General features: G+C 53.1%; 12 protein-coding genes across 12 annotated transcripts; 8 read left to right on the top strand and 4 right to left on the bottom strand.

Annotated features, from left to right (window-relative positions):
• Positions 1-51: 51 nt before the first annotated feature.
• PV08_09530 (uncharacterized protein) lies at positions 52-1,063 on the bottom strand (the record flags this gene model as incomplete). Its single annotated transcript, XM_016383847.1, has 2 exons — positions 52-324; positions 419-1,063. 2 exons carry the CDS (start codon positions 1,061-1,063, stop codon positions 52-54), a joined length of 918 nt encoding a protein of 305 aa, XP_016232470.1.
• Positions 1,064-1,553: 490 nt separating this feature from the next.
• On the top strand, positions 1,554-3,167 carry PV08_09529 (uncharacterized protein; the record flags this gene model as incomplete). The annotated part of the gene is made up of 2 exons (XM_016383846.1): positions 1,554-1,618; positions 1,673-3,167. 2 exons carry the CDS (start codon positions 1,554-1,556, stop codon positions 3,165-3,167), a joined length of 1,560 nt encoding a protein of 519 aa, XP_016232469.1.
• A 1,027-nt stretch (positions 3,168-4,194) lies between these two features.
• PV08_09528 (uncharacterized protein) lies at positions 4,195-5,068 on the top strand (the record flags this gene model as incomplete). Its single annotated transcript, XM_016383845.1, has 3 exons — positions 4,195-4,474; positions 4,548-4,679; positions 4,743-5,068. 3 exons carry the CDS (start codon positions 4,195-4,197, stop codon positions 5,066-5,068), a joined length of 738 nt encoding a protein of 245 aa, XP_016232468.1.
• A 32-nt stretch (positions 5,069-5,100) lies between these two features.
• PV08_09527 (uncharacterized protein) lies at positions 5,101-5,913 on the top strand (the record flags this gene model as incomplete). The annotated part of the gene is made up of 1 exon (XM_016383844.1): positions 5,101-5,913. One exon carries the CDS (start codon positions 5,101-5,103, stop codon positions 5,911-5,913), a length of 813 nt encoding a protein of 270 aa, XP_016232467.1.
• Positions 5,914-6,232: 319 nt separating this feature from the next.
• On the top strand, positions 6,233-6,484 carry PV08_09526 (uncharacterized protein; the record flags this gene model as incomplete). Its single annotated transcript, XM_016383843.1, has 1 exon — positions 6,233-6,484. One exon carries the CDS (start codon positions 6,233-6,235, stop codon positions 6,482-6,484), a length of 252 nt encoding a protein of 83 aa, XP_016232466.1.
• Positions 6,485-6,840: 356 nt separating this feature from the next.
• PV08_09525 (uncharacterized protein) lies at positions 6,841-8,245 on the top strand (the record flags this gene model as incomplete). Its single annotated transcript, XM_016383842.1, has 2 exons — positions 6,841-7,026; positions 7,178-8,245. 2 exons carry the CDS (start codon positions 6,841-6,843, stop codon positions 8,243-8,245), a joined length of 1,254 nt encoding a protein of 417 aa, XP_016232465.1.
• Positions 8,246-8,892: 647 nt separating this feature from the next.
• Positions 8,893-9,702, bottom strand: PV08_09524 (uncharacterized protein; the record flags this gene model as incomplete). Its single annotated transcript, XM_016383841.1, has 1 exon — positions 8,893-9,702. One exon carries the CDS (start codon positions 9,700-9,702, stop codon positions 8,893-8,895), a length of 810 nt encoding a protein of 269 aa, XP_016232464.1.
• A 2,426-nt stretch (positions 9,703-12,128) lies between these two features.
• On the bottom strand, positions 12,129-13,280 carry PV08_09523 (uncharacterized protein; the record flags this gene model as incomplete). The annotated part of the gene is made up of 1 exon (XM_016383840.1): positions 12,129-13,280. The coding sequence occupies one exon, from the start codon at positions 13,278-13,280 to the stop codon at positions 12,129-12,131; it is 1,152 nt and encodes a 383-aa protein (XP_016232463.1).
• A 1,060-nt stretch (positions 13,281-14,340) lies between these two features.
• Positions 14,341-15,461, bottom strand: PV08_09522 (uncharacterized protein; the record flags this gene model as incomplete). The annotated part of the gene is made up of 2 exons (XM_016383839.1): positions 14,341-15,139; positions 15,193-15,461. The coding sequence occupies 2 exons, from the start codon at positions 15,459-15,461 to the stop codon at positions 14,341-14,343; spliced, it is 1,068 nt and encodes a 355-aa protein (XP_016232462.1).
• Positions 15,462-17,247: 1,786 nt separating this feature from the next.
• Positions 17,248-17,838, top strand: PV08_09521 (uncharacterized protein; the record flags this gene model as incomplete). The annotated part of the gene is made up of 1 exon (XM_016383838.1): positions 17,248-17,838. One exon carries the CDS (start codon positions 17,248-17,250, stop codon positions 17,836-17,838), a length of 591 nt encoding a protein of 196 aa, XP_016232461.1.
• Positions 17,839-18,321: 483 nt separating this feature from the next.
• On the top strand, positions 18,322-19,621 carry PV08_09520 (uncharacterized protein; the record flags this gene model as incomplete). Its single annotated transcript, XM_016383837.1, has 5 exons — positions 18,322-18,357; positions 18,420-18,471; positions 18,530-18,578; positions 18,636-18,687; positions 18,761-19,621. 5 exons carry the CDS (start codon positions 18,322-18,324, stop codon positions 19,619-19,621), a joined length of 1,050 nt encoding a protein of 349 aa, XP_016232460.1.
• Positions 19,622-20,240: 619 nt separating this feature from the next.
• On the top strand, positions 20,241-21,497 carry PV08_09519 (uncharacterized protein; the record flags this gene model as incomplete). The annotated part of the gene is made up of 1 exon (XM_016383836.1): positions 20,241-21,497. One exon carries the CDS (start codon positions 20,241-20,243, stop codon positions 21,495-21,497), a length of 1,257 nt encoding a protein of 418 aa, XP_016232459.1.
• Positions 21,498-21,761: the final 264 nt, after the last annotated feature.

The raw sequence follows: 21,761 nt of genomic DNA, 5'->3' as shown, positions 1-21,761 counted from the left end.
TGTCCCTCGCGACAAGGACAAAGGAGTGGTCTATACAGCACTAACTAATACCTAATATCGAGTCTGAACTAATCCATTCTGCGGTTCGTTCAGTCCCAGCGACTCGCCGAGAGTCCACACCATGTCCAGGGTGAGGTGCGAGAACCTCCAGGCACCGTAGCCATCGGCCGTAGGCACCCTTCGGAACGATGAGTAATAGTATCCAGCCTCCATGAAATGCTTCGAAATGTCCGATTCGTGTAGCCCATGGGTCGCGAAGCAGGTGTACCGGGCATGAGCGACAATATCCGACTCGAATTCGACGACGAAGTTGCTGGCGACGTGCTTGTTGGCGTCAGCTCTGATAGTCTACCTCCGATGGGGGGGGGGGCCTCGAGCTCCTTCTGTGTTAAATAGGCCGCGATGGTGGGGGACTCACCAGCATCCGAGTGAACCTGGATTCCGCCGCCATGGCGAACTCGGCCAGCCCTTCTTTGCCGACATGCGTCCCGAACGGGTAGGTCACGACGCAGTCTTCGGTGAAGAGATTGGCCCAATCGTGCGCAACGTCGGCGTTCATCATTGTGGAGTCCAAAGTGTACGCGTACGAGGAGCACAGGTCGACAACTTTCTGCCGCTCATACATGTACAGCAATTTGTCTTGCTCGGATTTATGCACTTTCAACGAGGATGGATTGGCCTCTAAGTCGCCATGGACGCCGTTCCTCTCGTCTTGATTCTGTGCCGCACGCAGCTCGCAGGCCGGGTTCTGTCCATGTCTCTGCCGTTGTTTCGCCAGGAAGGTCGGGTAGCAGAGGGGGTGGCCGCAAATAGATAATGCTGGCACGGGACTGCCGTCTGTTGGTCGATACGTAATTGACTTGTTCGCCATTTTTGACTTCGAGTCCGCTTTGCACAGGCGGTGACGATTTGGAGGCTCGCCTTCAGCTCGGCGTGAATTTGTCACAGGAATGGACCAGGTCTCTGACGAACGAGTGTCTTCGGACCAGTGAGATCGAGTGGGTACGATGGTCAGGAGGGTGCGTGCGGCCGCTTCAGGGGCCCTTTTATATGACTTTGCCATGCCGACGCATCAGGCATGAGTCGAGCCTGAGGAAGCAGCTCTCGCTACTTTCGTCTCGGTTCTGAACCAAGAACCACTGCGCGTGTGTTTGAGATCAGCCCACCTGTAACCGGCAATGTGCTCTAACAAACCATGATTTCCAACTGGCTGAAACCAAACCACTCGCCCCAGTCGTGGTCTGCCAGAGGCGGTTCCTTGCCCCGTAGTGAATGTTAAGAGCCGTGTCGTGCGGGTCTCGTTGGTCCATGTTTTCCTATTGGTTGACCCCACACACTCGAGCTCCGAAGCCGAAATACGTGGGGAGCTCATAGACTGGGGAGACTGGGGAAGAGAAAGCATGTACACACCTCGAGTCAAGAGCATAAAAAGGCGTCGGTAGCTCCTCGAGCACCATGGAAGATCGTTCAGTGCAACCGTACTCAGCAAGCAGTGGCCCTAACGTTCTTTTTCCTCCAACCGTCCAACTTCCAAGCGATCAAGAAGCGCAGCCATGAAAGCCCCCAAGACATACAACCCCTATTTCATGGCAGTGGTTGCCACCTTCGGAGGGGCGCTGTGGGTTTTCAACCGCCATTCTCGCTGATGATGGGTGCTAACTGCTGCGCGTAGAATTGGATTTGACGTATCGTCCCTTTCCGCCATTATCGGCACTCGACAATACATCGAGTATTTCGACAACCCGCACGGTGCGATCCAGGGTGCCATTGGCTCCTCGCTGGCCGCAGGCTCGGTGGTTGGTGCTGCACTCGCTGGTCCTGCATCGGACCGTTGGGGCCGCCGAGACACCATCTTTGTTTCCTGTTTCTTCTGGTTACTCGGCACCAGCATCCAGGCGGCCACCGTCTCTACTGGAATGTTGATCGGCGGCCGCATCTTGAACGGTGTCACAGTCGGAGTCACTTCTGCCCAAGTTCCCGTGTATCTGGCCGAGATTGCGAAGAAGGAAATTCGCGGAGCTCTGATTATCTTCCAAGAATTTGCCATCGAGATCGGCGTCCTGATCATGTACTTCATCGGCTACGGCACCTCTCACATTGCGGGAGCAACGACGTCCTTCCGACTTGCCTGGGCCCTGCAGTTGTTGCCATGTCTGGTGCTGATAGCTGGTCTTCCTTTCCTGCCCCGATCACCCAGATGGCTCGCCAAAGTCGGGCGTCTCGAGGAGGCCTACGATGTCCTCGCCAAGATTCAAGCAAATGGCGACCGCGAAGACCTTTTAGTAATCGCAGAGTGGCAAGAGATCACACAGACTCTGGCTGCTGAGCGCGAAGCCCTTCGTGGCTGGAAGAAGTTCATCAAGAACGGCATGTGGCGCCGCACCCTCGCCGGTATCTCTGTGCAGGTCTGGCAACAGCTCACTGGTGCGAATGTGCTGATCTACTATGTCGTTTACATATTCCAGATGGCGGGTTTGACGGGCGATATCAACTTGATCTCTTCGGGAGCGCAGTATGCGGCTTTGATCGTCGGCACGGCGATTGCTTACGTTGTCGTGGACAAGATCGGACGCCGACCTCTCTTAGTTCTCGGAGCTCTAGGCATGGGAACCTGTCAATTTGTCGTCGGTGGTGTCCTCGGTCAATACGGAACCTATCTTCCTGACGGGCTGAACGGCAATTTGAACGTCAGGGTTTCGGTGACGGGCGCAGCCAGTCACACCGTCATCGCCTTCTCCTACATCAACATGTTGCTGTACGGATTGACGCTCGCACCGGTGCCCTGGGTTTATTCTGCTGAAGTGTGGTCCCTCGAGACACGCTCTGTCGGCATGTCAGTCGCGGTTGTGTGCAACTGGGCCTGCAACTTTGCGCTTGGGCTGTTTGTCCCCCCCGCGTTTGCTAATATCAGCTGGAAAACCTTTATCGTGTTTGGAGTCCTGTGCTTCACAGCAGCAATCCACATGTTTCTGCAATATCCCGAAACTGGACAGAAGACATTGGAGGAAGTCGAGGAGCTGTTCCAGAAGGGAGCCAGCGCCGCTTGGAAGACCCGTGTGGGCCATTCTCACCTTGACGAGAAGGCGGCGGGATTGCAAGAAAGCGATCAGAAAATTACCACTTTGATTGAGAATGTCAATGAAACCCCCGAACGCAGTCATGTTTAGCCACGGGAGAGCCCCGCAGAATACTCTGCTACAAGACATCCATAGAATACCCGGATGCTCCAGCTTTTCAAGGGAATGGACTCGCATGTATTGAGGATCTCAGGCGACCATGTATAGTGTCAAATACTCGCCTCCAGGGCAGACGATCGTTGAACAATACGAGATTCGTCATTCAGATATCGTTTCCACAAGATCCAAAGTGCCCGATACCTGTCCCGATTCCCGGTCAAATAAACCATGTCCCTCTCCCAGTAAGATGTACATCGAGTGAATGTCCGGCATACGGAGCGAGAAGACTGCGCAGTACTCGCAGTACAGTCCCATCACCTCAGGTGCGGTCGGCCTTGTTCCGAGGACTTGAGGTCGTGATGTCTTAGGGTATCCGCCCCACTTTCAATTAATCGGAGCACCAGCAAGTATTTACCAGCCTTCATCTCTGGCCGACCTTGGATTCAAGGAAGGCTTGAAGAAGGTTTTCCCCTATACATTCGGTAGCACGAAAGTGAGGGCGAAAGAAGCAAAAGCAAGGCTAGAAGCATGTCACTTGAGAGTTTGCGGGTTTTCCCATTGGATTATACCACCCTCCACCCTGTTCTTGGAGGCCAACCACCAATTGGAGATCCTGGAAGACAACTTGACCCCAGGTCCGAATTTCTGAGTCGGTTTGCTCATGATATTCAACTATTTGCTGTGTCCAACCGCTCACATGCGGAGCAGCCAATCGTGCCAGAAGTGCTGCTTTCGAGACATGGCCATTTGAGGGGGTCCACTTGCTCTGAATGGGTTTGCATTCAATCCGCCCCACAAACGGAGGGCATGACAGAGAAGGCCTCGAAAATGCCCAGGCGAGTGGACGGCTCTCGGTCACTGTGCATGGAAATGCGCCGCAACTTGTTTGTATCAAAGGACAATAAATTTGTGTTCATCCGGGACGCGTCAGAGCAAATTCAGAATCCCTACGAATTTCGAGAAGAGCTCTAGCATCTGAAAGATCTGCTCCGTCTGCTTCACCTGTTCGGTCTTTGCAATGGCAGCACCGACCAGAGTTCTGTTTCGCGGCGGCACAGTCCTGACGCACAACGATGATGATCATGTCGTTCCCATAGAGAGCGATCTCCTAGTAGAGGGGAAGAGCATCAAAGAAATATCACCTGGCATTCAACTTCCACCTGGGTCTGATGTCAAGGTGGTGGACTGCAAGAACAAGATTGTGAGCCCGGGCTTCATCAGCACTCACCAGCATCTGTGGCAGTCATTGTGCAAATCGCTCTGGAGCGAGTTCACCATCCTTGAATATTTATGTCTCGGTAGGTTGGGGCGATTTTAGTTATGGATCTCGTTGGGAAAATCGTCGATGTACGCTTACGTATGGCTTGTCAGGATTGTTCGACAACGCTCACCATGAGCCGAACGACATCTTCTGGGCCGAGTTGGCTGGCGCGCTGGAGGGCATCGATGCGGGAACTACCACAGTCATGGATCACGCACACTTTCACTACTCCCCTGAGCATTGTAGGTCAATCATTGTCACAAATAGGGGACGGTCGAGTCGAGCCTAATCTAACTTTCGATCAGCCGATGCAGCCATTGCTGCGCTCGAAGCGTCTGGCTTACGCGCGGTGTTTTGCTTCTGTCCCAGCTCGCGACTGCGGAAGCATGAACCCCTCGATGTCGACGGCGACATATTCTGTGACTGGATCATGGATAAGATCCAAGTCCTGGCTCAGAACGCGCCTTACGGAGACGGCCGTATCCAGATTGGATTCGGGCTGGACGAGTTTCGTTTCGACCGGGCGACGACAGTGGAGTTGTTCAAACGGATCAAGTCTTTTGGAATCAAGCATGTTACAACACACTATTTCCGAAGCCCAGCAGGAGGCAGGCCTACCATCTCTTTCTAATTTCCTATACAGGGATTAACGTCTGGCCAGTCATGCTAACTTCGTTCATAGCCAAGAATTCGAGACTCGCGCTGTTCGATGAGTACGGAATCGTCGATCCTGACACCCATTGGGTGGTGTCCCATGCGACCAACCCGATGCCCGGCGATGCCTCGCTCCTTAAAAAGCACAACATGTACATGTCCTCTGCGCCGTCTTCAGCAATGCAGATGGTGATGGGTCACCCGACCGCCCTGTACCACCCAACAGAGGACTTCTTCTCGCACGCCTCGGTCGGCGCAGACAGCCACGCAATCTGTGGCTCATCCCTCGCCTCGGAGCTGCGTATTCTACTACAAGATGCGCGTGCGCAATTCAACGACTCGCTCGTCGAGAGCTGGAAGTCCCCTGCCAAACTTAACCGCAGTGTGGAAGATGCGTTCAACCTTGCCACAATCAAGGGCGCCAGGGCGCTAGGTATGGCTGCCCAGATCGGCCAGCTCAAGGTCGGTATGGCGGCCGATATTGTGGTGTACGACGGAACCACGCCGGCGCTGTACGGCGGTGCGCAGACGAATCCCGTAACCGCGATCGTGATGCTAAGCAGTCCCGCGGACGTGGAGCTGGTCCTGGTGGATGGGATCATCCGCAAGGAGAACGGGAGGCTCAAAGATGTACAAACTGCTCAAGGAGACCGGAAGTGGCGCGAGGGGGTGAACGAGACTCTGGCCTGGGCTGACATCTCGGCCAAGTTAATTGAGAAGAGCAAAGTGATGAAGGACCGGATTCGTTCGGTCGACGAGAATCAGATGAGAAAGAACGTTATGCAGTTTCTGAATGTCGATCCGTCCGTAGTGGTGGAATAGCCAGGTACGACATACGTTCTCACAAGTTGACAGGTATCGGCATCCTCACGTTTCAGTCCATATGGCCCGTTGGTCCCCCAATACACTCCCACCACCATGTGTTTGATGCAACATTCCACTCTTTCACATAGTCTTGCCTAGTTGGCAGGTCGATCTCATCTGCAGATCCTGTTGGAACCTTCGCCAGCCTATCGGGTACTCCAGGGGAAGAAGTCTAAGCGTGTATCTTTCAGGCTAGGCTTTCCAATCCATCAGCCCCGAAGTCCATTCTTCACGTGAGTAAACGATAATGCCTTTGCGTGGTTCATGAGCACACTGAATGGATGGATGGATAGATGAGGCGGCAGAAGCCGAGTTCTCAATGCTGAATCTTGCGCCGGGAGACCCTGGCGGCTTATCTCGTCCTGGTCCAGCAGTCATATTGCTTGCGGAAGCCCCAGCTGCCCCATCCAAGCCAGATGGCTCCAAGGAGACGCCAGCTTCGTCCGAATTTTGTCTGGAGCAGCACACGAATACCATCCCCAGATGCGTTGAGATCGAGACTGTTGGTAATTGCGACCGGGAGCGTTGAGAGGGTGACGAAATGCCCCTGGTCCGAAAACAAACAAACTGCCCACAAATCATTTCACGAAACATTCCTCAATCATTCACCGGTCCTTCAAGAAACAGGGACCGATCATGCATGTACAAATCCGCGATCGTTTCCCAATGCTATGAAACTATTATCATATATAGAGCCTCGCTGGCAAAATCTCTCCCTCCCTATCTCTCTTTTCCTCCTTTGTGCTAAAAACGGCGACCCAAGTGCCACGGACCACACCTCACTGGAATGCGACCGGGTTCGTCTCATTGCCTCCTTTGTCACACCGCTGCTAAGCCCCTACTTCTCCAGACTCAATCAGTGAAACTCAGATCATCCATCCCGCCATGTATCCAGACTGGCCCGAATCAGATGCAGACTTGGTTCCCTTGCCCCAGTGCGATGGACCCAAGTTGAAGCCTTTCAAGTTTTCTGGTCCACGAAAGATCGAGTTTGTCGATTATGTTGGAGGAGGGGCACATTCGCAAGTCTTCAAAGTCAAGATTGAAGGAGAGATCTATGCTCTCAAAGTGGTAAGCCGAGACCCCTTTTCCTTGTTCCCACTCTCCCTCCCTCTCTCCTTCTTGTCTTATCCTCCTCTCATCCTCAGTATGGGGAGACATGTACACGCCTTATGACTCAAACAAGCTGGCTTAGACTAATGATTTGGTTGCGTCTCTCTAGTTCCGATGGAACGAACCCGCGGACTTTCTTCCATTCGGTGAGTGGCCAATTGAGGTTGCAAAATGGAACGAAAATCATGGCGAGGACCTTCCAGCGTTCTCTGCCTATAGTGAGCCCTTCAATAGCGAATGTCGGGCGTACGGCCGTCTCCAGGAATCCGGATACGAGGAATTGGCAATACGGGTTTTCGGGTACGTTCTTATCAACGAGGAGGAGGAGGAGGAGATGATGCATCTTGTGGAAGTCGAGGATGACCCTGACATCCAGCGTGAAACCTGGGGGAATGATGCACAACGCAAACGCTTTCCCGGGAAGAGGACTGGCCGAAAACCCCCGTTTCGAGCCATCGTCAAGGCTTTTGGGAAAGTAGACCTCGAGAACCCCCTCAAGCCGTCAGTCCTAAAAAAATTGTTCAGGAACTTGCTTCAACTGCATCAGTTGGGTATCGTCGATCTTGACATCGTGCCTGGAAATCTCGTCAACGGCAGGCTTGGAGATTTCAGCACGGCCATGACAACTCCGAATTTCATCATGACACCTGAATTGAATCCGTCCCTCTCGCCCGAGCAGGTGGCTCTCCTAAGAGGTGAAACTTTCCGACTCTGTCGTAACGACTTTAAACTCCTCAACGAGGAAGTGAAACTGTGGAACAAACAGCAGAAGGCAGCCAAGGACAAAATGTCATTCCCAGAACTCGAGCAAAAACCACGATACAACCTGAGAAAACTGCCCTTCCGTGATGCTCGTCCCTATACCTTCGCCGACCCTGGGCTGTACGATTGGAAGAAGTCATCGATGGCGAGTGGGACGGGGAACACTTCAGTGGCAAGCAGAAAGAGAAAGGCCCCGGGTGAAAATGTGACACAGAAACGGCTCGATCCCTACCCTGCCAGATGGTATTACGAGTGTTCTGACGAGGATCGCCGCGTCGACTACCAGTACAGAGATGGTGTGATCTTTCCAATGCCTAGAAAAATCCATCTGCAGATGCCGAAGCCCCAAGTGCCGACCGGCGGTGGCCTCTTCGGTAACCCTTTCCCGAGGTTGCGCGAGCGAAACGGAGGCTGAAAGAATCTCTGTTCCCATCTACCTGGGTTGTAGGGGACGTGATGACTATACAGTTGCTAGTTACAGGAAGTAAGTAGGTGGCTGGTGCCTAAACGTGGTTGGGATCGGAATGATCTAGTCTGACACCATTGAGATGGTCATCACGCCAACATTGCATTCTCGAAATTGACGGCACGTAGGTGAAACATCCGGTGAGAGGTTTAGCAAGCATAAGAGTGTAACACATTCCATGACGAGGCAAGGGAGAGAGATTCGAAGGCGCGACTGAAGTATGCTAATACCGGTAACTGCTCAGAATTGAAATACATTTCGTAGTATGCTGATGCACCTGTGGCTGTTTGACAATGAATGCCCCATCGGAGGGTTCACAAGAATGAAAACTTTCTCTGTGCTTTTTCCTCCAGCACATCAATCACCCAGCCAAAAGGAAAGGAAAGGAAGGGAAAGGAAAAACTCGACGTTGAACTCCAAAAGGGAAGAAAAGAGAGAACCAGAAGGGAAAACAAGACTCCTGGTTGACAAAACTTTCCACCACAACTCAGTGCAAAGCCATGGGTATAACCAACTTCCAACAGCATCAACAGAGCAATTTCTTCCATGTCCTTCAAGCAACTAATGGCTCAATTCCTGTTACTGCTTCGTTAGCATCATAATGGGTGGAGCGTCCGTTGAAAGATAACATACATTGCGAGGAGACAGAGGGTGAACAACGCAAGGTCTGTTGTGAGGCCCTGGGTTACGGACCACATGACTGGCATGAATCGAACATCGAACTTCCTGTCAAGGCTGAATGTGAACTCACATACCACCAACTCCTTGTCAGTCTGGAGATACCCATGTCTGATATTCCCAAGCAGACAGATGTTCGCCAGCTGGCGTAACGGCGCCTGAAGTCCCCGCGAGAGGCCGTTTCCGTTTGCGAGACCTTCTCGTACCTCACTGCCACTCCAATGCTTGCTCGTCTTTCCTAACCCAGCTAGAATGTTCAGCGTAGCTTGATGCTGGAGCCAAATGGCATGTTGAAAGAATGGCGGTCCGTTGTTAAAGGGAAATTTTGCATTGGCGTGAGTCTGGGTTGTATAGTCGCTCCTATATTGCATGTCCAAGTGGAGGTTCAAACGTTGGCGGGCATGAGGTATAGTTTCCTGCAATACTCTTTCATTTCGTTCAAACAAAGGATAGAGATTTCTCTGGGAGTCGACTTGAAAGCCGTCTGGTAATGGGAATCCAGTTGGGTGAAGCGGCGTGCCCGTCAATGACTCGTCGAGAATCTGTCCAAGTTCGCTGTCGATATTCTCCAGGTTGAATTCTTCCCATATTGTAATTGTGCGAACTTCAGGCCAGTTTGCATAGGCCGTGTTCATAGCTGCACTGGTCACGATGCAATCAATAGTCGCGGTTTTTGGGCGGGTGAGCAGATCTCGAATCGTGGCCCGGCCATTGTGATTGTCGGCCATCGTTGTAGTCAGTGGGCAGGTGGGAGTAAGGCGCTCTGGGAAGACGGTTGAGGGAGATGCTTTGGGAAAGATGGTTGAGGAAGGCGCTTTGGGGAGATGGTTGAGGAACATAATGGCAGACGTATTGAGGTATAAATGTCCAGGCGGCTCACCAAAAACCACAAGCGGTGCTGAGTGACCCAAGACAAGCAGACCAGTTATCCCTCAGCCATTCGCCACAGGAATCTACCCGGAACTGAGCAGGAATTGCATCCATTCCTTGATTTGTGTCGCAGTCGCAACACACAGGTCGCTTTCCCGAGACGGGTACCCGATATATTCTGTCTTCAACGGCAGTGCTGCTGGAAGCTCTTCTTCTGGTAGGTTTATGGACCTGCAATGTCCCAGGCATTGCCATCACTACTACCTCTATTGGCCAGTGGTCAGCAGAGAACTGAGACTTCTGTTTGATTGAGGCCACGCCTCCCACATCGATCGCTCGATTTGAGCCCATGGGAAAATCGATCACCAGGAACGCAGCGCTGTCGCCACGTCTTTGCTATTCTGATTTGGCGGGGAGGGTCGAACCACCCAGCCCGGATCGTGATGTTATCAAAGAAATCGCGGGCAGGGACGCCAACCACGGAAATCAGAGTGAGATCAAACACCAACCAAGTTTTTTTCAAAGTCTCAGTGCTGGACGCGACTGCTGCAGGCGTCCCCGAGTTGATCGTCACCGATCTGTAATGGAGCCAATCTCGTTCCTGACGAGAACATGTGTTTGTGTTTGCGGTAGGCAGCGCGAACAACTGGCGCCGGTATCTGCTCGGCTGGGCCAAAGACAAACATGTCTCTGCAAGAAGGTGGACTTTCGATATCTCACCGCTGCTCAGCTGAGCCAGAGATAGACAGGTCTCTACGAGGAAGCGGACTGTTCTGCATGCGGCCGCCGCTCTGTCTGCAGGGGATTAACTGATGACCCGTAGGATCGCCAGCTCATCATGGTCTCGGAACATAAGAGACACGGTAGGGGATCAAGGTGGAGGGTTACAAGCAAGTTCCATTTGCAGGAAGACAGCATTTCCTGCGGAGGTCTGCAGAGTGAATAGCCCCTGTGCGTGAGTCGGGCAGCCACACGTCAGGATATGGATAGGCAAGGCTCCGAGACGTTGGTTTCTTCCCTTCAGGGTGATCCATTTGGTGGTTGTGGGCAGCTTTGCAAGGAAAATGTGCTCATTGCGGGTGGTGGCTGAAGCTGAGAACGGAAGACAGGCGGTCAGTGTGAGCAATGGTCTCGGAAAGACGCAACTCCTTGCAATCAGAGAGTACGTCGGTCTGTTGGAAGACGACAACAGACATGAAAGATCCTGTGTTGCTACCGTTGACCACGTCACAGCAGAATTCATCTACCTTCTAGGATAGTGGGAGCCACCGAAGATCCGTTGTCAATTTGTTCCGCAAGCAAGAGATTGGCGCTGATGTGCTGAAACGATGCAAATTCGCGCTCAAGCCCTGATCATCGGTCGAGATACAACATCCATTGGGAAACATTGACTGGAATGGCGGCGATCATACGAAGCCTTGCTATAGTAACGATGAGCCAGGGAAGATTGATCATTGGTGGAGGCCGTGGATGAGAGAAGGGGAGGTTCTTCTGGATCTACTAGTTAGTGAGTTAGCTAGTTAGTCAGTGGGTGTCCCCCACTCAGAGTCGGTCGACAGATAGAGGTATTGGGGGCGATGGTGGCGCCCGTCCACAAGGCTGTCAAAGTGTCAACCTGTCCAAACTGCAGCAAAAACCCGTGCGTACCCTGTGTCAAAAATCCGAATTCCCCTGGCCTTGAATGTCCGTTCCAGCACCAGCCAGCGAGCCTGTGTGTTACGAGTCAGTAGTCAACTTTGGGCTTGAGCATCCTTGAGTCACCCTCCCTGAGCCAATCCGCAGATCTTGCCCTGCGTCCGGGAATATCGGGAGCTGCGGGGAAAAAGTTTCGAGAAGCAAGACTCTCGAGCTGCAATGTGTAGAGTGTGTTTAGGTCGTGGACTACTTCTCGGTGCTAGCGAAAGATAAAACGCTTTTGCAATTTTTTTCATTTCAGAAGCTCTTCGATGTCCCCCAAGTACCGCGCTCGCCAGAAAATAAAACACTCCTTAGATAGCCCCGGTAATAATATATATCTCTAATGAAACTGACGAAACGTAGAGCCCATGGGCTTTGTCTCGCCGCGAAACGACAATCGACGCGCGAGCGCGGGGGATTGTAATGCATTCCCGATGCAGGGAGCAATGGTGAAAATCAAAACAGACCCAAGCGCACTCCAATGTTGAGGCACTACGCTCCCCTCAAAAGGTCATGACATGACATGCGGTATACACAGACGGAGTGGCGACGACGGCACCACACCCTTTGACTGGAACGGAAGAAGACTGACGGCTGGGTAGGCGATTTAAGCCTTGACGCCCTCCTCGGCATCCTCTTCGGAGACGAGGCCATGTTCCATTGCATGCTTGATAACTGGATAGGTGAGAAGACCAAAGTTGCTTCTCGGGTACATGACTTCCTTGACGTGGACTCCGTGCCTGAACTCGTCTGGGATCTTGCCGTGGCGATCGAACGAGTGCAGAAAATAGGATGCAGACCAGTCGTTCTCCCATTCTGCAACCTTGCTCCGTCGGTTCCAGCGCAGATACGGGTCCTGGATGGTGAAGTCGACGGCGTCATCTGGGAAAATGTCGCTCTCGTTGTGGACGGCCCAGAGCCTCTCGACGTCCTTGTCCACCCAGCTTGACGGGGCAAAGGCCAACATGTCCATGATCAGGACCTCGGACGGGGTGCGCACAAGTCGCTCTGCTACTCTGGTCAGGAGCTTGCAGCTGTGAGTGGTCCAGCCGCCATCGAAGATCTCGTTGGCCTCGGATCGGAAGATGTCGACCATGGCCGTCTTGGGTGCGGACAACCAGCAGCCGTTGTTAATGGCGCCGCCGTGCTCACGGCCCACAATGTTCTTGAAGCCGGACCTTCGAAGCGGGGTGATGTCTCGGAGAGGGAGGACGTCAAAGTCCATGTACAGCCCGCCGAATTCGTAGACGGCGTCCATGCGCACGAAGTCCGACTTGTGTTGGATCTCTACGATCTTCTTGCCGTTGCCGGTAGCCACCGTGGGAGCGCGTACGTGGCGTACCTTGACCGACTTCAGGCTGAGTATACGCCTGGTCCATTTGTCCCTGGGGTTGTCACTCTGGAGGACCTTTTCGATCGCCTCTTCCGAGAAGTCCGTGTGCAAAAAGATGGTCTTGGGTTTGAGGTAGACCACGGACGAGTACACCGAGAGGAAGTGCTTGAACTCGAAATGGAATTTGGCCCGCTCGTGCTTCTGCAGTTGCACGTAGTGCACGTAGTTGGGGATTTCGTTATTCAGGCTGACGGATATAGGCGACGAAGGGAGCATATCAGCATGTTGTTGGATGCTGTCGGGGAGATGGCTGTGGGTGTTGAAGAGGAGGACGGCGGCGACCGCAGCGAGCAACAGAGCCAGATATGCCTTCTTCCGTAGCCGAAAGCTCTGTAACGGCTGTGAAGCAAATTCGGCCTTGTCCATGATGGCGTTGTCTGCGTTGGAACTGAGATGGGCCGGTGTAAATATGCTTCCAGAGACCAGGCCTTGTTCGAAGGGTAGGTGACGAGCAGGGAGTTTCTTCAAGGTAGGGGCAGCTTATAACAGGCCTTGGACATACATTCCCCTGATAACGCGACTCACCTGCCATCTGGTACGTACCTGAAGGTTGACAGGTCTGGATACCAGGTACGTTAAGACAACATACCGAACAGTCCACTTTCCACCCGCCTGTCACTGACGTGTTTTGGCCACTTACCCACCGAAAGGTACTCGATCGTCCATCCCTACACAAGCAGGACTGGCAGTTACAGAGCGCAAGCCGGAACGCGTAGGCAACGGGGGAAGAAAGAAAGAGCAGTTGTTGCTGTGCGGTCAGTGCAGCAATCCACCGAGTTAGCCTCCGAGGGACGTGGAAAAGGACAATGGCTGGGCACACTTCTAGATAGGCTTTGGGGCTGTTTACCTGCAGCACAACTTACAGAGAACTGTACCGCCAGAGGTCCGGGGTGAGCACGTAGCGGCCGAGAGGGAGGGAGATGTTTCTAGCCAGTAAGGAGTTCGTCTCTAGCAGGGAGATGTTTCTGGTCGGAAATGGGTTCCTACTGAACTTCCCCTTTCTCTCCTCGTGGCCGGATGCTCAAAAGCACCAACCAACAGTCGCTAAAGACGGCCCACCCCGACCACCCACGCACGACCCTTAATGTGACCATCACCCACGTCAGTCAGCCTTAACGTTCATGTCACTTAAGATGAGAAGATGCGCGTCCTCTTCCGGTTTCGCCAGCAAGCACATTACGCTCGCCGTCGGTCCTGCAGAGAAGTAGAGGGTCGAGCTTTTCTGTCACAGTGTAGTGGTCAGGAAATGCCAGAAAATGCCAGAAAATGCCAGAAAATGACAGGAACTGGACAGTGCTTCCGCCAAGTTCAAGGGAAAATTATCATGTCATTAAGCGTTATTCTAAAAGTCAGAGATACATATCTATGCTTTAGGGATCTCAAACAAAATACATTTCGCTCAGAAAAGATTTCGCGGTCATTCTCGTCACTTTTTGGAAACGGTAGCATAAGCATATGCACTTCCCAGAGTCATTACCACGCCGATCAGATCGACCATGGACAAAGCGCGATTCTCATGATACCAACTTAGGCCAACAATGGCCAGTGTTTTCAACTGACTGATGACGTTGAATGTCAATGCTGATGTGCGCCCAATGACCAGGAATTGAGAGACGTTGAGTAGTGCCGCAATGAAGCCCGACACAACCAAGGCGTTGATGCTGCGCATGTTCAGTTCTTGGACAACTGGAGCCTTGTCGACAAAGCCGCAAAGTAGTAACAGTAGACCGCAAGCAACGGGTGCTTGATTGAGCAAGAGTTGTGGCGGAGAGACCTTGAGGTCGACCAACTTCTTCCCGATCCAGATCTGATAGAGTGCCGTGATGGTGAACGCCGCTACGGCAATGCAGGTGCCCAAGACATTCGAAAAGATGGAGGCTGATGTGATGAGGCCAACCCCAAAGCACAAAGTTGCAATTGATATCAAGGTCGCCGCGGAGACAGTCTTGCCCAGGAGGACGTAGTTGAGCAAGACCACCGTCGGAGTCGTCATAATTTTAGCCAGTTGGTAGAAGCTCACGCTGTTGAATGTGAGGGAGAGATTTCCCAGGATTAAGAACCCTGCAAAGAATGCTGCAACCGAGAAGACTTGCTTGAACGGCAGGAAGACCACCGGAAACATCTTCAGCAGTCGCCCAGCGACATAGAGCACCACAAATGAGATGAAGAAGTGGTACGCCGCAATTGATATCTGGCAATGTCGAAGCTGTTCGTCACTCAGCACGCTGGGTAAATCTCGAGTTAGTGAATTCATCGCTAGCCTCAAAGAACAACATACATCTTGTTGACGAAGACGATAGCAATGGTCGAAGCCACGTTGAGGAAGACGCATGAATAATCGACCAACGCCTGTCTGATTGGAATGTGTGGTGTTGTCTCGGCTCCGGTCTCGTCGAGCCACATTGGCTTTTCGCTGAACTGTGCCGCCGTCTTGTCCAAGGGCTGCAAGTTGTCCAGAGAGATCAATCCAGCCTCCTCGTCCTTATGTCCCATGACGAGAGCCGGACTGTTGCCTGGCAGCGTCGGCGAGGAGCTGGTCGAAGACATGTTGTTGGCGAAACAGAAAACTCAGGACCGTGGACAAGCGTAAGTTACCTTATGCCAGTCGTATGGTGGCTGGAGACTGAAGAGTTGAGTCGCGAACGGCCCCTTGCTTTTCTTATACGGTCTGAAGTGTGTCAACATACCGAGATCTCTGGAGGCAGGGGGGATGCTGGGTCATGGAGGTGGCCATGGCTTTGATGGCTACCCTGGAATGACAAGAGACGACCTCCCTTCTGATGTGGCTGATCCTATCCGTGCTGACGCGCAAGCCTTATTTTGGCAGGGTCTCATTGCTTGTCGCATCTCCATAGGATGAAACACCAAAGAAGTCTGTTTTCCTTCCAAAAGCCTGATGGTCGAAAAAAAGACAGTTTGTGACAAGCAGCTCCGTCAGGCTGGGATTGTCAACAGCAGCCTTCTGTCCTGCCGATTGTACCGGTGCTCGGACTTCTGAAGCCAAACTAAAAGTGAACACGAACGCTTTGATACACGCTTTGATAGCTCCACCGAGAACGATTCTCCCGGGAATCGTCTTTTAGTTGTCGGGTACGACCGCGCTTCGATAGCCCTGCAGTGGATGATTGACCAGGCCTCACAACCTGTGGCCAGGCCAGGCGCACATGAATAGCAAGAGTGACAGGTCTTCATCGAGGCTCAAGGCTCTCGTTGCCACGAAGTGGCTCCAAAATCAGGTGGTGTCGGTCAAAACACTGCAAATGAAGTTTTCATAGAAATGCCCACGAAGGAAAGGAAACCCCTATTGAGAAATCTTGATCCAGGCGAAAGATGTCTGTCCACCTACTGTAGGCGTTGCAAAGGATTCCAGGCCTAGCGCAGAGGCACCTTGGGAGGAGTGCGAGCTAAAAGACGCATTTGACGTGAGCCGTCTAGACGCACTGATGGTTGGTGGGGGCTTTTAAAGGGGCGAGCTTGGTAAGGTCCAGGGGCAGCACTGACGCCGACGCCACCGACTTTCCGTTAACTAACTTACGACACGGAGTACGCGTTACAACATGGGATCGTCAATGAACCTCGCCTGGTACCTGTTGTCCCAGTAGCACGACCACCCAGCCCAAAGTTCTCAGTCCTTAATGAAGGCATGCACCACAAGGTGCTCATTTTCATGGGCGGATGCTGACATCTCCAACAACGCGGCGGTCGGAGAGCCTTGAATTGAAGGCTGGTCGACCTGAGCGGTGCAGACTGACGATGCGTCTTCAATACACGCTGCCAATCCCCGTGGGGACACTCTGGTGTCCTTGGAGGAGCAAATGTTGTCCCCTTCACAAAAGCTAGTCGAAGCACACCCAGTAAGGTGAACCCATGCAGGTAGGAAAAGCCCCACGAAAAGGCCACCAGGTTGGGAGTTTGAGCGCCGACCGCACGTTTCGATAATGCCTAGTCAATTGTGACCATTGTTAACTACAACAGCCAATGTCGGAGAGGGGACTAACTTAGGTCGCATGTTCAGGGCTGATACACGAGCAGAATGCCTGAGACTCTCGCCCGGAACCCTGGCGACTCCCGCTGGAATTTCTTATCGAGGCCTTCTTCGGCAGTTTACACATCTATCGGCTAGTTCCTTTTAGACAGGTAGGAGACGGACCGGGGTTCAACGTCTGGAGACGAGCATTCCACTAGCTCTGCAGCTGACAAAAGCACGCTCGAAACATTCATACTCTCTTCGGTGTGATTGTGGCTATCATAGAGCGCGAGAACTCACCTCGTACCTGACATTGGAAGTCCATTGGTCTAACATCCCGGCAAAGCGAGCGAGAGTGACATCGAAATGACACAACCAACGACCAAGATCGAGGGATTGCCAGAGTTAAGTCGTCATATTACAACTCACAACCTGGAGGGCAAGGCCATCTTCCAAACGCCAAATCCTGACGATCTATCCACGTCGGCGTCGACACCGGCACCTCCGATATCGACAATACCGACGTGGACCAACTTTCCCACGGGAGGCTTCGGTCTAGGTTATGCGACCGAAGCTCTCCAGGCGGATTTCAATCAGAATGCGGATCTCGCCACATACTACAAATACTTGCACCAACACCCGGGGGTAGTGATTCAGGGCGGGTCGGTATTCAGGGTGGTTGACATGGCACCTGGTTCATCGTCGCCAATGCACCGCACTGTGTCTCTCGACTACGGCGTCGTGCTGGAGGGCGAAGTCGAGCTGGAGCTGGACTCAGGCGAGAGACGCCGCCTTCCTCGCGGGGACATTTTCGTCCAGCGGGGCACGGCGCATCGGTGGCACAATACCAGTGACCAGCCAGCCAGGCTGTTGGCCGTGCAACTGGACAGCAAGCCCATTGTCGTTGATGGAAAGGGAGTTCTGTCTGAGGACTTCAATGTTCCCGCGGCCGCATAGGAACATTATCCCCCCAGACATCCGTACCCAGGAGTTGCAGGAGCTCCTCGTACGAGTGCGAGGACTATCAGTCTCTCGCCGGGATAGAGGGGGCATAAGTAGTCATTCGGGGGTTAAGTGGGTACAGAAAACCCCCCCTCGAGAGGGCGCGGACAATTGCCGGCGTAGTTATCAACCCGAGTAGGAAGCTATGTGAACTTGTCTTCAACAAGCGGCTTGCAATGGCCCCTCCACCTCATCATCATTGATCTAATTCTCCTTCCTCAATGAGCACGTCATTCGCCCTCTTGACCACCGCTGCCCCTCCATATGATCTAAAATGCCAGCAACCTAGTACAGTTTCTCGCTGCTTCTGCACATTTCAGCTCTCGATCTTTTCTACAATTGATGCAATCATTGCTCATACCTAGGAGGACCATCTACAACTCGCTCTCTCGCACCACAAGACTTCGATCTGCTTCCCGTAGAATTATTTCAGACAACATGGCTGTTCGATCCGCTTTCGACCCCAAGGACATGGTGAGCGAACACCGAGGAGCAAGGAAACGCCCGACGGTACTCACTAACCCTGCATGCTCCAGGTCTTTCGACACCTAGGTCCAACTGGTTTGAAAGTGTCTGTTCTCTCGCTCGGTAAGCTCGGATCGGCCTCTGCTTAATAATGGAAAACCTCGTTGACCGTCTGGAATAGGTGGTTGGTTGACCTACGGAGGGACTCAGAAGGGAAACATCGTGAAGGAGTGAGTCGCCTTCATGTCGTTGGTGAGATGACTCGCTTAACACTTTTCTCAATACAGATGCATGCAAACCGCCTGGGACCATGGCATCAACTTCTTCGACACTGCTGAGGTTAGTAGAGAAGCCACATGCCGAGGACAATCCGTCACTCATCACAGAATGCTCTTGCTGACACCACCTTCAGGTCTACGCCAATGGCCAGTCCGAGATTGAAATGGGCAACGCGCTGAAGGAGCTCAACTGGCCTCGTGATGAATACGTCCTGTCCACCAAGATCTTCTTCGGCACTGGTCGCAAGGAGCCCAACACTCGTGGTCTTTCCCGGAAGCACGTTGTCGAAGGGCTCAAGTCGTCCCTAGAGCGTCTCCAACAACCCTATGTCGACATTGTCCTGGCTCATCGTCCGGATTACGCCACGCCGATGAAGGAGATCGTCGAAGGCTTCACCCAGGTCATCTGCAACCTCAACCTCGCGTACTACTGGGGAACCTCTGAGTGGTCGGCGGCCCAGATCACCGAGGCCACCCTCATCGCGGAGAAGTACAATCTGATTGCTCCGATTGCCGAACAGCCACAGTACAACGCCTTCCATCGTGAGCGCTTCGAGGTCGAATACGCCCCACTGTTCAAAGAGTACAAGTATGGTACGACCATCTGGTCTCCGCTTGCTTCTGGTCTCTTGACCGGCAAGTACAATGACGGCATTCCCAAGGGATCGCGATTTGATAACCACAAAGACTTCTTCGGCAGCACGATCGAGGCCCTCCAGAAACCCGAGGGCCAGGCCAAGATCGAGAAGGTCAAGAAACTCACCAAGATTGCCGAGCGTCTGGGTGGGAACATGTCGCAACTCGCGCTCGCGTGGGCCGCAAAGAACGAGAACGTCAGCACTGTCATCCTGGGTGCGACAAAGGTGGAACAGATCATCGACAACTGCAAGGCCATCAAGCTGTTGGAGAAGCTCGACGACAAGACCATGCAGGAGATTGAAGAGATCCTTGACAACAAGCCCTCTCCGCCAGCTAACTTTGGACGGTCGAGATAGGCGCAATCCGTTCTGTCTCGCATCAGACATGGTTGATACCAACAGAGGCCGCTCCGAGCTGGTAAGTTCGTGCAGCGCACAAAAGTAGCTAGAAAAACCGGCCATAGAGGTTCGAAATTTTATCAATCTTTCGATCAATGAGTCCAGGCTCTCAATACTTCCCCTTTGATTCAGGACACACCTTAAATTCACTGATATGCCAGAGTTACAGGCTGATTGATGTTACAGTCACTTGGATTCATTGGTTTCCCACCCTTCCCACTGATTGTTGTTGCGGAACGGTTCATCATGACATTCATCTAAACCACGATTCACTCTCACTCTTCCTTCACTCGCTCACTCACTCACTCACTTACAGCAACTGAAGTGGTGTCACCTAGCAACCAACACCAACAGCTTACGTTGCCATTTCGGATCCATACGCTTGATCATACCAAACATAACTGCATATACGGAGACCACAGGCCTCATTGTGAGAATGCGAGAATGCGACACGACCACAATATCCCACTCACTTTATCCTCGTCCGAGTATATAACTAAGTACCTTCCAGTGGCAGCCTTCACTCATATGAGCCATCAACTTCTCATCTCTGCGTGTTTCCGAAGCATCAAGAAGCATGCCGGTTTTTGAAATATCAGCAGACTCTCCTGTCCGAGGAGCCCCGGAAGGCTCAGACAGCGGCGACCTCGTTGACAAACTCCAGGACGTGCCCCGTGCGATGGCATATTACGATGCACCGCGGTTTTCACTGCCGTCATCGCAGCTCCGACTAAGATTGGCGAGGAGATTGCAAGCGAAGCGTCCTAGGCGCAATAACACCGCTGCTGCTCATCACCACGCCAGTGATGATCCGGCGGATCAGTCGACAGTGGACAGGGCGACACCAGCAGTAGCACCCCTAGATTCGTCATCGCCATTGCCATCGTCAATACATTCAAAGGTGAGGCGACAAAGATTGGTCAAACGTAGCCATAGCCTTTACAGTCGACCCGGGGAGAGCCAAAGATCCGAGGCCGAGATCGAGACCGAAACCGACCTCGTGGATGCCGCAGCAGCTCACAGTATCTCCGACAAACGGATCTTCGTACGCACCGAGATAACCATCTCTGAGTCTCTGGAGCTCGACTTGGCTCCCGACCGGAGTCACATCCCGCGGCTGGTAACGCGCATAAGCGGACCAGAAGTCGGCAACGCTGTCTCAGGTTCCCGTTTGTCGTCTGGGGAGCCAATCTCCGAACCTCATCCAAGTCCTACGGCCTTCGTGGAGAGCATCTCACGGCAGTTCAACGACGGTGGGCCCTCTCGACCGTCGTCTTCGCCGTCATCGTCCTCGCAAACACCCTCTGCCGATGATGAGACAGGAGGATCTGGTCGTGGCGCAGCGGTTCTTGGTGTGAGAACGCCAACGACAACGTCGACGAGGCGCTGGACCAAGCGACGGTGGTCGATCGCGTCACAACCGACTTTGTCCTCGTCAACTGCTACCACGCGTTGCTCGTCGAGACATCGGGAGAACGAGGGGTCGTCATCGTCATTATCGCCAACACCTGCTCCCTCCGCATCCCGCCTTGGAAGTGAAGTCGCCGGAACCACTGACGAGGAACACGCGACGCAAAGCAAACCAGGAACTAGAACCCGGTTTAGATTTCGCATTCCGGACTTTCTCCGTCCGCTGGACGAACCTCTGCCTCCTACCCGGACATACGACCTTGTGTTGCGACGTGATCTCTTCTCCCGAGCCCAGCCAGGCAACGAGGTCCCTCTGACCACCGTCCAGAATGGGTCGAGAAAGGCCCAGGCCAAGGCTGTTAGGGCATCGGAAGCAGGTCTTGCTCGCTCGGGCAGCTGTCCTGTTTTGCCGCCATTCACATAAAGAGTCTGTCTGTCCGTCTGGCTGTCTGTACAGCGGTCACGACGGGCAGTGGCACTTGGGACTGGCACTTGGCACTGGTAGCAGTATGTATGTACCGTAGTTGGCGGTCTTGTACAGGATTCCACAAGTCCCTCTATCGAGTACAGCCAGTGCCGTTGAGAGATTGGGGTTACAATAGGGCGCGTGGTGAAAGAACCTGGGGGGGGAATGGAGGATATCATGACATGATGTGATGAGTTCCGCGCTCCTCCAGCCTATGCGCTT

This window comes from Exophiala spinifera (genome assembly GCF_000836115.1).
Source record: "Exophiala spinifera strain CBS 89968 unplaced genomic scaffold supercont1.7, whole genome shotgun sequence".
NCBI lineage: Eukaryota > Fungi > Ascomycota > Eurotiomycetes > Chaetothyriales > Herpotrichiellaceae > Exophiala > Exophiala spinifera.
Note: the sequence above shows the minus strand (reverse complement) of the source record. Positions and strands in the feature narration are given on the sequence as shown.